The sequence below is a fragment of the Argiope bruennichi genome, chromosome 3 (genome assembly GCF_947563725.1).
Source record: "Argiope bruennichi chromosome 3, qqArgBrue1.1, whole genome shotgun sequence".
Lineage (NCBI taxonomy): Eukaryota > Metazoa > Arthropoda > Arachnida > Araneae > Araneidae > Argiope > Argiope bruennichi.
Window position 1 is genome coordinate 123466678 of NC_079153.1, and position 15904 is coordinate 123482581.

General features: G+C 30.5%; 1 protein-coding gene across 1 annotated transcript in view; it reads left to right on the plus strand.

Moving 5' to 3' along the window:
- The window catches only part of LOC129962949 (uncharacterized), a 71979-nt gene extending 57406 nt beyond the window's left edge, over positions 1–14573 (plus strand). The window contains exons 13-17 of the mRNA XM_056076953.1: positions 2945–3022; positions 7192–7251; positions 8706–8820; positions 10905–11041; positions 14148–14573. Coding sequence (XP_055932928.1) covers positions 2945–3022; positions 7192–7251; positions 8706–8820; positions 10905–11041; positions 14148–14297 — 540 coding nt within the window. The 3' untranslated portion in view covers positions 14298–14573. The remainder of the gene's footprint in view (positions 1–2944; positions 3023–7191; positions 7252–8705; positions 8821–10904; positions 11042–14147) is intronic.
- Positions 14574–15904: the final 1331 nt, after the last annotated feature.

A 15904-nucleotide genomic window follows, 5' to 3' on the forward strand; every position in this document is an offset into this window, starting at 1 on the left:
AACATTTCTAAACTGTAGTGTGATCAACTTCTAATGATTCTGCAAGTTCAGCTAGAGTTTGAGATTAGCTGAACTAGTAATGCTAGTAATGAAATAATGCTTCCAATTGTTCGTCTTCAAACTTCTTCGGTGCGCCAGAACGTTCTTTATCTTCAAGATCAAATTTCATTAATTTTAAAGCGTCTAAACCAATCTCTTCAAGTTGTTTCAGACAGAGCATGGTCGCCGTAAGTAACAGCATGAATTCTGTGAGCTTTAACAGCAGATTTTTTTTGAATAAAATAGTGCAGTAAAATACCCCGCAAATACTCTTTTTTGCAATTATTATTTAACTATTTAACGCAATAAAAATTAAAGTTGTTTGTACTTCCGCCAAATAACATACCCTGAATTTCAACCTTGCTTATAGTACTTGTAAATAGATGCGTCACTATCACAAACTAACACAATCAGTTCCGGTAACGGCATCTGTTGGAAAACAATGAGAACTTATTCATCTATCCAATACAATCTACTATTCGATGACTTCCCATAGTCATGCCTTTGTGGTGGACCTGCTTTCATCAAAATGACGTCACAGTTTAAGTTGCGTGATCCTGCAAGTGGATTTATTATGCGTACACGAGATACTGTGTACTGTGGTGAAAGCTTATAAGCCAGATAACAGCTACGAAACACGAGTAATTACTTTTTTCTTGTGATCTTGTTACTCGGCTGCGAAACAGAAGGTGGCAGGCTCTATCCTCGCTCATAAGAATCCGCTACATTGGTGACCTCGGACGATGAACCTTCAACCTTCGTACAGGTGTTGTGGCGTCATCTACCCACAGCAACCCAAAGTCGTCAGATTCCCTTCACGCAGCAACACAAAGTTGTCAGACTCGCTTGACGCAACAGTAATCACTCACCTACACACGGTCGCCATAACACTTGGCGCTACTCAAATACTCAAATGGGTACAGGCGCATTAGACTCAACAGCTAATGCATCATCACTCAAGAGCCATATCGTTCGACTCACTGGAGGGAGAATACTGTGGTGAAAGTTTATAAGCCAGATAACAGCTACGAAACACGAGTAATTACTTTTGTCTTGTGGTCTTGTTACTCGTCTGTGAACCACAAGGTTCTATTCTTCCCCATTCAACTTCTACATCTTCATTTCTAGCGTGAGCATTTTTCAGTTATCCATACCAATATTACACCTACTGTGTATCACTTAGTTTTCTAAGAAAAAATTTCTTCGAATACATATCAGGACTCCGAGATGGCCTTTGAAGAATTTTCCTCTTCCAGTTTCATCTAAAAAATTTAGAGACATATGCAAAGATGCATTTGTTTTGTCAAAATTTTCATTCTTCTAATGTCATCGGAGATGAAATCAGTAACAAGTTATTCACTGTCAAATCCTAATATAACACTGAATTCCCATCGTTTTATAACGCATTGTTTCCGATAAAAATAAATTCCTTAATCTCCACCTGTTGCAAGTACGACCCAAATCATGACATACGCCCACTTTGAATTGGGATTTTGAATAAAAGTGGTATTCTTTACGAAAATTATGCCAGCATGTTCCATCTAAATTAAATATTTTTTCCTCACATAAACACCATATCATTCTTAGTCTTTAAATGTTTCAAAGCAAAATTTAAATGAAAATGAAAATGTTACTATGAAAGGGGAGGTGTGTCTTTCAACTTCTTCACATAACTTTAAGATTTCTGTGTAGGGCTCTTTTTATTAGAAGCTGCTATAGTGCAATTGCATCTCTGTTTTAATTTTAAAGTAAAACATTTTTTTTCTTGCAAACAAGCGTCTAAATCTGAATTCGTGGGCTTCCTGATCCCAATTTAGTTTCAAAGATATCAAGAATAATAGAAAACGCATCTAACTGTAACCTTATCTGCCATTTTTGCTGAATTTCAGTAGCAATGTAGCTATCTTTAAAGGCCAGAATTTGTTCAGTTTCTTATAAATATAATCTTGTTGGCCTGTTATTAAAATACTCAAGAATGTGCATGCATATATGCATGCACATATATTTTTCTACAAACAAACAGAGATATTTCCTCGGTTTATTTATTCTTTCAGATAGCATAATCAGTAAACTTTCCAATATATTTTTCCAAACCGTCATCCAACAAAACTGATAATGTTATATAATTCAAAAAAAATATCAAGAACCTTTACATATATATTTAAATTTATTATTTTATAATATAATTTAAGCCTTAAAAATTTACATAGTTTGAAGTCACAGTAATTTTTCATATTTATCAATTTCTCTTGTCCGATGATATTCTTTTCCCATGACTGCACGTGTAATATAAGCCTTGAAAAAAAAAAAAAGGAGAATTTCAATTCTTGAAACATTAAGAAATTTATCATAATTTAGTTGTAAAAAGCAAAATGGATCCAGAATGGGAAGAAATCTTTTCCATTTATTGATTTCAAATCTAAGAACAACAGTGTGCATGAAATTATATATAAATGAATATAATACCAAATCTCTGTAATGCCAGGTGATCCCCGGATAAAATTAATGGGATGATGTAAGATAACTAAATATTAAAATTAAAATTGAATAATTTGTGAAGACTTTAACATTGCATTATCAAAAAAATATCAATATTTACTATTTTCATGATTGAATGTTTTGAACTCAATTAGTGTTATAAAAGGCTGACTTGCGCTATGATTACAATGGAATATTCTTTTTGTAAAGAACTTGATGCATGAAGGCTGTTTTAGATAAAATATCACCTTTAAACTTTCATTATTTATTCTTACTTCATTACAATATTTAAAATTATAATTAAAGGCGAAATCTGATTGAATTTTTTTGGCCAGAATTTGAATGAATTTTTCTGAGAAGCATGGTATATTTTTTTTTAATTTTTCAAGTGATATAAATTTATTTTCTTTCCTCTAAAACTTTACAGATAATTTCAAATATGATAGAGCATTGGGATGTCCGCTGCAATGTGAGACACAATCCGCAACTTCCAAAACTAATACAGGTAATATAAATTTCAAATTGAATACTTTTCGAATCAACTCATGAGTGCATTTTGAGGAGATTGTATTTTTGAGAAATTTTGAACGGAATGATAAAGCAAAGAAGTGTTAGTTTTATTTTAAATTGTTTTATATTTCATAAGATTTTATTATCAAAGGTTTTAGCTGATTTCTTTTAAATATAAGCTGATATTATCAAAAAATCAGGAGCTAAACAGTCTGAGTGAGTTAACATCAAAATATATTTCCGAAATCGTATATGTACAAAAGATAAATCAATATTTATTTTTATAAATCGAGAAAACTAGCAATTAAACCCAGACATATGTACGAAAAATCCCTTTTTTGTTTTATAAATCAGCGAATCGAGTTTAAAGACTGCATATTTTTTACTTTCAGAGTTATTTATTTATTCTTTTATTTCTTATATCCCATCTATAAATTTTTCAATCAAATCGATGAAAAGGTGAAAATGTATCACTAATACTTTATAGTATCACCGATACCTACAGAATTGTTAAATTAATGAGTTCAAATTTATTGGGTTGTTGATCTCAGGTACTCAAAATTATACGGTGAATCAAGCATGAGGAAAATTAATGCACTCATGGTAACAATCTTTATTTATCTTCCCTCATATTTAGTAATAAAGGCATGGAGTAAATGTAAAATTAATTTGTTTTTACGGTGTCCGTATTATCACCGACGAATAAATACTATTCCATTATGTCCCCATTATCTCCTTCAGTCACTACGTCAATGGAAGAGGTAAATATTTACAATCCTAATTCGCATCTAATAATATATCAGAGGTAAGAAAAAGCTGATGAAAACAAATAATTAGCTTTATTAGAATTATCAGCTTATAGCTTATTCCAGAGCATTTCTAGTTAACTAGGAAATAAACATCTAATGAAATACAAGGAAAAGAAACAAGAGACTTATTTTCGAAATAGTTGAAATGTCAATAGGAAGCAATTAGTCCAATTTATTACGAAATATTTGGAGAGTTATAAATAAATGAAATGGCACCTGTGCAATGGTGGTGCAAATGTACCTCAAACGACTATATTCCAATCAAATTTTTAGTATGTGAATTTGCTTTTATATTTTGCAAGCTTTAGCATAAAATTTAACAAAATGAACAAAGAATGTATATAATTAAAAATTTAAAAACCTATTTTTAAATACAAACTATTTTTTGTATATGCTATTTTTATACAAAATATATAAACAAAAACTCAGTTTGGGAATTAAAAGTTTTTAATACAAATTAGTACAACTCTTTTGCACTACTGCAGTGTTGCCACTAACAAATGTATTGTTATTAATATTAACAATACATTTCAAATATTAACTGATCATTTATTATTATTAATTCAAAAATTTGATGTAACGTTACTTTTTTTAATAGTACAAAAGTGCTCCAAGATTTGTATTGGGTTCCTATATTTGCCTTTCTATCGAGTAGAAATGTATGTGATCCTGAATCATTTTCTTTTTTAAGTTAATGATAAATTATTAAATAATTAAATATTTTTATTTAATAAACAAATATTTTATAAATAGACACACTATAACTAAACAGTCAGCATTTCTCACTTTAATAATTTTAACTGATAAAGTTTAAAATAGAATTTGAAATTTTTTCCCTTATATCCTTTATAATTAGTAATAGATATTTAGAGAAGAGAACTGAAGAAATGTAGAGGGTGAACAAGAAAGAATTTATCCACTTCAGAGGGCATTAAAATGCTTTCTATTGGCTCGAATAAAATAAAATTTGAACTACAGATTATTCAGATGATGCGCTTTACATTTATTAATTTTAAAAAATTTGTACAAAAATTCACTAATAGATGGCGTGGTAACACAAATGGCCTTTATTTGCATGTATTTAAAATGTGAAACATAATTTCTGTTACAGCGCATATCAATTACCATTCTTCTTTCGATAAAAAGAAGGCAGATTCTGCATGAACATTAGTTTCTTCTCTGTTCGTCATGTCTACGTTGCAAGAAAAACTGCTATTGGTGAAATTGTTCTACCAGAATCAACAAAACTCCGTTGTAGCTCTAAAGGAATTTCGTCTTATGACGCAAATACGAAGAGGTCTAATGTCTCCAGGTACCTTACGCAAGATGATGCAGAAATTTCAAAAAAATGGGCAACTTGGCACTCTTCCAAGTAGAGGAAAGGGGAAAAAAACGTCTTCCATCGTTGAAAATGTAGCGACCGTGCTCGTTGAAGCCAGCAGTCAGTCACCGCATAATAGTGTGAGTTTGCCAGTCTTTTCCCATGTTCTGGATATGCCTCATTCAACTGTACGAAAACTCGTACGGTAGATTTTGCATTTTTATCCATACAAAATCAAATCTGTGCGCCTGTGGCAGGAAGGGGATTTAGAAGTCCATAAAACTTTTGCACTTCAGGTTCCTTGCTCGAATGGTGATTGACACAACTTGTCCATGGGGCATTCTGTGGAGTGATGAGACCCACTTTTGCATCAATGGACAAATTAACACTCACAACTGTCGAATTTGGGCAGAGGAAAGCCCTCTGCCCAAACAAAAGTTATCCAGGAACAACTTTTGCGTCCTGAAAAGGTGACAGTATGGTGTAGTTTTACAACTACCTTTATCATTTGACCGTATTTCTTTGAATGAAATGAAAATAAAAACCAAACCTGTTCCGTCACAGGACAACGGTACCATGATGAGGGATTTTGTAATCCCAACTCTTCTACAGCGTGGATGCCTTCAAAACATCATTTTCATGCAGGATGGTGCACCACCTCATATTGGTCGTCATATAAAACGACTGTTAATACAGCATTTCACAGAACCACGAGTTATCAGCCGTCATTTCCCAATAGCATGGCCCCCTCACTCCCCGGACATCACCCCTTGCGACTTTTGGTTGTGGGGTTATTTGAAAGGCCAATATCTATCGTCAAAGACCATCATTTCTAAACGATCTGAAGGACAATATTCGGCGCCATATTCTTAATATTCCTGCAGGCTCACTCCGGTCCTTTGTAGAAAATATGGTTCTCCGATTAGAGCATATTGTTGAAAATAAAGGAGGACATATTGAGCAATTTTAATTTTACTTTATTTAATAATTATAAACTATATTAAATGGTTTTATCTTTATTACTAATGGTGAATTTTTGTACTAATTATTTTATTTAATAAATGTAAATCGCATTATCTCAATAGCCTGTAGTTCAAATTTTATCTCATTTGGATCAATAGAACGCATTTTAGAGCAATCTGAAGTGGGTAACTTATTTCTTGCTAACCCTGTATATACTCCGCTCAATTTTATAAATAAATAAAAAATATAATTTCAATTTTAAAACGTTCATGAAAAATGTTGTAACATTTTCAGATTTTCCTAATTAGCGAAGAAAATATATCTGCTTAATCTTTTCTCTACCATGTACGCGGTTTAAACTCAACATTATTTTTTCCAACAAAATTGAAGTCATAAAATTTTTAATGAATTTTAATCAGCCTACAAATTTGAAATGAAATAACTATTCAATTATAGTTTTAACTATACTAACTACAGTCGAAAAATTATCAATTACTAATCCGAATACTTCTTCTTTTATGCTTGAAAAGTTATTCAGTAATATTTTTTTTAGATGAGGTAGAAATTTCAGCTTCTTCTTACAAATCAAATCGTTCACATGACCTTAAAAGGAGAGAAATCGCAAGGATCAATATCTGAAGAATACGGTTGCAAATGCAGTGTATGGGAATATCATCCTGAACATAATCAAAACTTTTGAATTATCTAATCAAGATCAAATTATCTTACTCTGGAATGATTTAGTATTTTTTTTAATGTTGAAGATCAATTCCAAAGAAATAATGTTGCATTTTTACCACAAAACAACAATTTTAACAATAATAATGCAATTTTCAGTTGATTTGGAAGACATTTCGAAAACAAAATGTGAATGACTTTAAGCAATTTCCTTTTGTACTTTCTCTGAATGTGCACATACAGCCACATCTAATAAAGTTTCGAGAATTATCTAAAATCAAAGTTGCAAGTTACTTAAAAATCACATTTTAATTATTAAAAGATTTCATTCGTTTATTCATATTTATCCTCTTTGGTACAAATTATTTTTTAAAAAATTATTATTCATTCCAGAGAGCACTGAAACCAGGATGGTGGCTGTATCTGGTAAAACATATTGATCTATTAGACACGGTAAGATTCTTCTGCTGTATATTTTTACACTGATTAACTGTTAAAAAACTATTAAAATAAAAAAATACTGATTAAAATCAATTAAGGTATTCGCTATGGCCAGCGCACGATATCTATTACGTGGAAAATGAGTGTGCTAAAACATTTTCTGTCTCTAACAAGAGAATCGGCTTTTTTCAAAATCTACTTTTGTCTAATAAAAGTGCTATTCTCCTGCCTCCTCACGTAAAACTATGGGCAAGGTCATGAATGCCACGAGTACTGTGAATTTTATTTTCAGACTACAACACATGAGCTTAAAATCAATTAACGGATTCGCTATGGACAGCGCACGATATCTCTTAGAAGGAACATAAGTGTGCTAAAACTTTTTCTGTCTCTAACAAGAGCATCGGCTTTTTTCAGAATCTACTTTTGTCTAATAAAAGTGCTATTCTCCTGCCTCCTCACGTAAAACTATGGGCAAGGTCATGAATGCCACAAGTACTGTGAATTTTATTTTCAGTACCACACATGAGCGCAATTATAATTCGTAGTACAATAAAGAAAATCAAATATACACGTGGAATGTTTTCTTTCTTCGCCGATTAAAACCAAACTTTGGCACAGAAGTATAGACTTAAATGCCAAATTTAATTTATTTAAGTCTTTGTATTATTTATTTCATTTGATGCATGCTAAAATATAGATCAACTAAATATTAAACCCTTTGAGATATTTGATTAAAATCTACTCATTTAACATCAAAATTGTGTATCAAATTTCAGATACTTATCTCATTTACATGCTTAGAATTAATCTACTGATCATATTTATATGCAAGAAAAATTACAGAACGGCAGACTATCGGTCTTAAGACAGATTTGGCTCAAACTGTGGAACCAGAATATCCCTCCTTTATATGCTAACATGTGTACAACATTTAATCTATCTATTAATTTATGTCTTGCAGTTACGCATTCACTTGTTTTCGGACAGACAGATTTCCTGAAAATGGATTTCGCTCTAAATATGATAGGAATCTACAATATAATTAATTCAAAGATTATAGAGCAAATTTCATTCATCTCATTCAAAGAATTTTGATTTATCGTGTCCGCAAATAAACAGACATAATGCCAAAAATGAGAGAAGTCTAAATTGTGGAGGTTCGTTGAAATTTCAAATTCAAATTTTTTGATGCTTACGATACTTTCTGCATAATTAGTACTTTTAATATTAATTTAATATTCTATCGCATTAATGCAAAAAAAATGTTTTTTGATCTCATGGGAGGTCTGAAATGTGCAAATTCGTCAACACTTTGAATTTGAACTTGCTTTAAAAGTACAACACTTTGTATATTTCGTAAATCAGAAAGTAAAAAAGGGAATGTCCTGGCACACTCGTCTTAGTCAGCATGTAAAGCAGTTAGAAGTGCTAGAATATATAATATATGATTTCTCTTTTAACAGGTTTTCTTCGTTTTGAGAAAGAAACAGAGTCAAATTACATTTCTTCACGTATTTCATCATGCCGGAATGTGCTTACTAAGTAGCTGGGGCATAAATCGTCTTCACTTGGTTCCAGGTAATGGCATTATTTTTTTTTTGTCTATCAATAAGAGTGGTCAATTTCATCGAAATAATAAATATATTTCAGTTCTTTGCTTTTAAGTTTTATTACAAAAAAGTTCTAATCTACTTTAGGCCGCGGTGGCCTGGTGGTAAGGTCTCGGCTTCGGAACAGGAGGGTTTCAGGTTCGAGACCCGATTCCACCGAAGAACCGTCGTGTAAGGGGGTATGTTGCACGTTAAATCCGTCCTGACCAAACGTCCTCTCGCTAGTGTGGTGTGGTGTAGAGAGAGGGGTGCCAGCTCAGATGTCGTCCTCGTCATCTGACCGAGGTTCAAAATTACAAGGTCCGTCCTAAAATAGCCCTAGTATTGCTTCAAACGGGACGTTAATATAACTAAACTAAACTAATCTACTTTAGTGTGTGCCTTCACATCATGAAGGTTACCAACAATGACAAGTCGCGAAAGTAAAATACAAGTGGCTGACAAGATATATAAAATAATGTATAGGGTACAAAAAAAACTACTTATTTTTGGTTTATTATACTGCTTATAAACTCAAAGGGTGCATGAAAGTAAATATCAACGAATAAAAATTTTTATTAAAGCAGTTACCCACCATAAAAAACACAAAAGAAATCAAACTTAGCAAATTTTTCTTCACTTTCATACATTATGCATTAACCGTTTGTGTAACTGATGAATTAGATTCTCGATAACTCTCTGAGAATTTATAATAATTAATTTCAATGCATCAATTTCAATGAATAAAAATTCATCTATTAAAATCACATCATAAATTTCATATTAATGAGAACTATAAAGATTTTAATAATTTAAAATAATGGTGTAAATTGGCAGTATGATTCCGCCTAAATAATCATTTTTAATCAAAATTGAAAAATAAATATACATATGAAGCTCTTTTTGTTCAAGTTTCTCTGTTTTAATTTTATGGGAAATGAATATGTGTGATTATTAGAATTAATCTATATAAATAAAATTTTATTGCACAACATCAAAATTAAAACAATTAAAAATTTTCAAATTTTGATGAAAAATGAAATTTTTCTCGCATATTTATCACAAGTAAAATCTAAAGAAAGATTTCAAGACAATTAATGAAATAATTAATTTCTATTGATTAAAAACTTGTTTCTATACATTAAAAAGATAATTTCCTATTTAGTTTCATTATTTCTAATGAATAAAAATTTTATATTATAATCATTTTGTTTATTAGTCTTCGTATTGACATTAGATATGTTTCCTTATATTTTATATCTTTCTTTAAAAATAATAAAACTTCATTTAAAAATGATAAAATCGTACGGTACTTTCTGTAATGTTTCAAAAAGCTGCAAGATACAAAAATTGTTCGCTGCATACGATTTTCTCACCTTATTTAAAAATAAAGTTGCAGATGGAAAAAGAATTTTATGTATTGCATAGATTAAGGAATTATGTTTTTGTTTGTCTAATTTGATATTTTGTTAATCAACCAAATTAAAATGAAACATGAAAATACTTTTAAACCAAGCATCTCGGGTATATTCGTTAGTTATTAATGGGATAAACTTGCCAAACTTTTATCAATTGTAAAAAGAAAAAGAACGATTGATAAATTTGTTCTTTTTCTTTTAAAATTTTAAAAAATTTTCTCACAAATTTATCATTTTTCTGAAAAGCTGTTGTATAACTCAAAGAAAACCTGTTCTTTGATTGATGGATCCAAATTTTGTATCCACTTGATTATGGAATTCTTGTATAATGCATTTTATTTATATTAATTTTTAAATCACCTGTGAATTGGAAAAGGAAGTTCTAATAACAATTCCCTTTCTCTTCTATTTAAGACTTTATTGAAAGACAGTTTTAAAAACAATTAATTTTCAATTAAAATTTTAAAGACAAAATTGAATATAATGAGATTTCTAATAATAAAAAAAAACCTCTTCTTATTACATATGCTTTCCATTCGGAGAATAAAGTTTTTATTATAAGATACATATAATTTATTCTGATCATAAAATTGTGACGTCAAATCGATATAGTTTCCTTTCTCAATGAATGATATAAAATATTCTTTTACTTAAGGCTTTTACATTGCATTTGGATTCGGAATAAATACTGTCATTCATGTCATTATGTACACATATTACGGACTTGCCGCCTTTGGTCCGAAGATGAGAAAGTATCTTTGGTGGAAAAAATATCTGACACTTATTCAGATTGTAAGTATGTTATACATTTTTATAGCGAACACTATTCTAACTGCTTTCTATGTCTTTCTTATTTATTATTTAGTTTAACAGACTAATATTTTAAAAATTATAGTACATCAAAAGACAATATGAATATTCCTTCATCATCTTTATCCATATCCTCTTTAATATAAGATTAAATATTCTTTCTTCCATTATTTTTGAAAAGAAGAAAAAAACGTACAAAATGTCATTTATATGAGCTTAGAAGTAATTAATATCACTTATTATTTTCTCGAAATAATAAATTTATGTCTTGTAAAAATCTAAATAATTAAAAAATTAGTTGAAAAAGTTTCAGTTCATTGAACTTTTAAAAACATTTATATTAAAACTTCAAAACTGCAATGGAAATTAAGAAATTAACTTAAAGTTGATGTTACATAAATAAGTATGCATTATATTTTCATATAAAAGTTGAATCCTGTCTGTTATCAAATCAAAATCGAATCACAAAGAACGTTTTTGATTTTGATTCTTTAATTTAACAGCTTTTTATTCCTTTTGTAATTAACATTAAAACTTTTTTTGACAAACTCATCTCTGCTTACAAATCTATTAGTTGGTTTTATCAATGATGTCTTGATAATACGGATAACTCAAAAGCTTCAAAGGATTGGCCAAATTCTACATTTGTGATACCAATAACTCCTTGTGCAATAATTATTGAAATTTATCACACATTTTCGGAAGGATATTTTATGCATACTAACAAAACTAATCTTTGATATATCTTTTTAAAGTGTTTGCAAACTATTGCATTCAAGTTCATTATCTCAGCATTTCCTAGAAGAATTGAAGTTCAACAAATAATTTTCTAAGTTAGTTATAATAAATAATGTCTTGGCAATAATCAGAAAATGTCGATTTAAATAGTAAAACATGTCAGACGAAAAGAGTGAAAAAATAATTTATTTTCATAATATATTTCAATTGTCAATATTTGGACATCGATTCACAGAATACATTCTGTTTTAATTTTTAAAACGAAATTAATACCTTATTTATAAGAAAATATTTTTAACCCTGTAAAAACGATCTTTTTTTTTTTTTGTAAATAATACAATTGACTGGAAATTTACATATGTAACTTGCTGTTTATCTTATAAATTATTTCATTAACTCAGTTGTGTTGCTTTAAACTTATAGAAATTCACCTTTCGTAGAAGTCAAAGCAAAGATTTTAATAATAAATATACTACTGGTCAAAAATATTGCAAGTTTGAGAAATTTAAAAAGTTTTTTTTAAAAAAATTAGCCCCAAAAGTGATATTTACTAATTATATTTTTATGTCAATATGTCAAATAAGTCTAAAAGCAAGATATAATTAAGTTATTGAACAAAAAAAAATTTAATTTCAAAAAGAATAAAATACAAACAATATGTACAAGTTATCAGTATTGGAATCCATTTTGGTTCCCCGGAAAAAAAATATTAAGAAAAAATTTCAAGTTCTTTTGGTCAGAAAAGATAATAAAAGAGTTGAAGTTAACTGAAAAGCATTTAATATTTGGTTGAGCCGCCTCTTGCTTCGATCACAGCAACCACTCAGTTAGGCATGGAATCCACAAGATTTTGCATCACTTCTTTCGGTATTCCATGGTGCAAAACTTTAATTATTGTTTTCTGAAGTTCTCGTTTAATTCTAGGATGATTCTAAGTTATAAATGCAGCCTTAACTTAAAATAACGAATGTTTCCATATAGAGATAAGAAATGAAATGGAATGAAATTTAAAATTAACTGTAATGTTTGTCTTACTTTTTTCGATGCATGGCTGGGTGCTAGATCTTGCTGAAATATCCATTTATGCCTTGGAAATATGTTACGTGCACTATGAAGCAATGGATCCTTCAGCACACCAACATATTTGTCGCCATTCATGGTTCCCTGAACCAAATGAAGCCATCCATTTGACTTGGATGATATGCACCTCCATACCATTAAGTGTTTTGGGTGTTTTGATGTACGAAACAGGCATTCTGGACTCATGATCTCCTTTGCTTTACGCCAAACGTTGCCAAGCTTGTCACGACTTTCGTTGCTGAATATAAATTGTCTCCATTCCAAAATACTCCAACTTTTATGCCCCTTGGCCCAATAGTTTTTTCCACATTGCTTTCGTCAGCACTGGGCCTTTTCTAAGTACTTGTGCTTTGTAACCAACTTCACAGAGTCTCCTACGAACAGTTCTGGGACTGACAATGACAGACGTGGACTCATTCCATTCTCTTACAAGTGTAGAAAACTTGAAAATCTATTCTTACGGCATAATCGTGTCAATGTAGCATCAGCATGTTTAGAAGATAGCCTTGAACGACCACATCTAGGCTTTTAATCTATGTTTCCTTCGGTTTTGAATCTCTTTATCGGTCCAGAAACAGTTGATTCACTGCAGCCGCCCTGATGAGCAATTCTAACATTTGAAATGTTTTCTTTGTGCATTGAAATAACAGCCTGGCGCTTCTCAAGAGTTAATTCACACATTTTAAAAATAAATGATCAGTTTAAATTGAAAAGCAATGTACAGAGAACGCACTTCGACAGCGCAACAAACGAAATGAAATCCTTAGCAGTCGGAGCGATTTTCTAATAAACTACCGGCACTGCGCACTCGTTGCAGACGATTACTTCACAATGGATGACACAATAGCTTGACACTTCTCCACCACATTTATGCTAGAAAATTTCTCTTTAAATGAAAAAATGACTTTGGGGCAACTTATTAATGAAAAAATGTGACATTTCTCAAACTTGCAATACTCTTGACCAGTAGTGAATATTCCATATATGTAAGATGAAATAAAAAATAATATATATAATAGAAATGTCTCTACATATGAAGGTATCATGATTATTAAGGTTTTTGCATAAGACAATAAATAGTTTTTAAAAAATATTTTAGACTTTACTCTACTTCATGTAAAAGCTAAAATAAGAATTACTAATATTTGATGAATAAACTTCAAATAATTATTCTGAACAGAAAGTTTCTTGAATATTACTAAAGTTCATGATATGTATTCGAAATGTATATGTAATGAATTTATAAATTGAATTTATAATTTCCTAACAGACACAGATTTTTATCATCGCTGCCTATTTGGCGATTGGAATCCTAACAGGATGTGAAGAACTAGGTATTACAGAAAGCGTAGCATTTGTTTATGTTATTCTAAATCTTATATTGTTCATTAATTTCTATAGAAAGTATAAAAAAAAGTAGATTCATGTCATTACAGTATTATGAATTGTATATTCAGAGCATGTCATGATATCATTTAAAGAATTGTATTTCTATCACTGTTGCCTCTCTTTTTATGGATAATTGCTGGAAAAAATATTGTCATGTATTTCTTCGGCTGTTATGTTTTCTTAGCAATTTTCACTGAGTAAAAATGTTCACGGCAATAGCAATTTACACTAACTAAATTTTTTTTTGTATATTTTTTCATAAATTGTAACCCATTATTTGCATAACAAATCATTTTGCATTTTTTGTTAATAAAAATAAACAAATTGTACCTTGCTCTGTTGTGTTTATTGAAATGATTTTGACATTCAGAAACCAAAGAAAAATACTATTTAGAAAATTTTTATTGAAGAATAAATATATCATCTACTTTAAATCTTTACAAATTATTTTAACTAATCTTCTGTCATTGATATTTGATTAAAATTAATTCTCCAGTTATGGTGTTTACACTTGACATTTGAAATAATGCAGCACCACTGTAATGACAACAAAACTTGATTTCTTGAAATCACATCGTTTTCTTTAAATAAAGAATTATGAAGATACGATAACTGAATGAGATTGATCATCATTGGTGGTAACATAAAATAAAATGCCATTTTTTGGGTATACTCATTCAAAATTTTATTTGATAAATTCGACAAATTAGCATAGTTTATTCCTTTTCTTCATAATTATTGTAGCAACGGCCAGATCCGGCGTTCTTGCGTAGGGGTAGGGCGTCTTCCTCGTGATCTGGGCATCCCGGGTTCGAATCCCGGTTAGGGCATGGTTGTTCTTCATCTGTGTTCTATCTGTGAGGTGTGTGAATGTGCCCCCCCCCCCTGTAAAAAGGGGTTGTGTAAGCGAATGTGTGAGTTTCATCTTCATATGAGAAGAATTCAGACTTCTGCCCTCAGGTGCTCAGGGGTCTTTACCCTCAGAAACTACTGCCCCCCTTTCCGTGGTAACGCTGACACGTCATTATCAACAGCCACCAGAAAACCTTATTCTTTAAATGAACCAGAATTTCTGATATTACATTATTGCGAAAAATTTCCCAATAATAAATCTTTGCTCAATAAGTGTAGTCAATAAAGCTACAAGCTACCGAAGTATTCAAAAGGATAATACTATAAGCTAAATAAGGTTTCATCACTGTAAACATAAAGCCACCAAAAGAATAGACACGATGGCGCTTTACAATAGGCAGGACCGTCTGAATAGATTTTGACGTCCAAGGCTGTAATAACTGGAAACATCAACTAAAAACCGTAACTATAAACTTCAATGCCTTTGATCCAGAGAAAATATCTATCTAATTAAATAACTGTGGAATAAAAGAATTCCATATTCTCTTATTAACATTTTTCAATTATATGGACTAGTGTTTTTTCTACATAAAATTTTACACGCCAGCTTTCACTATTCCCATTCGTATAAAAAAATTGACTCTTAGGCTTACAAGGGGAGGGTACGGGGTTGAAATCTGAGATCGGGATGAGATTTAGTATGATGATAGTATATAGTTAGAATGTTCATTCATGAAAATATTAAAACTCAATAGAAATTCAATTTCAAGAAAATGGTCCTCAAAC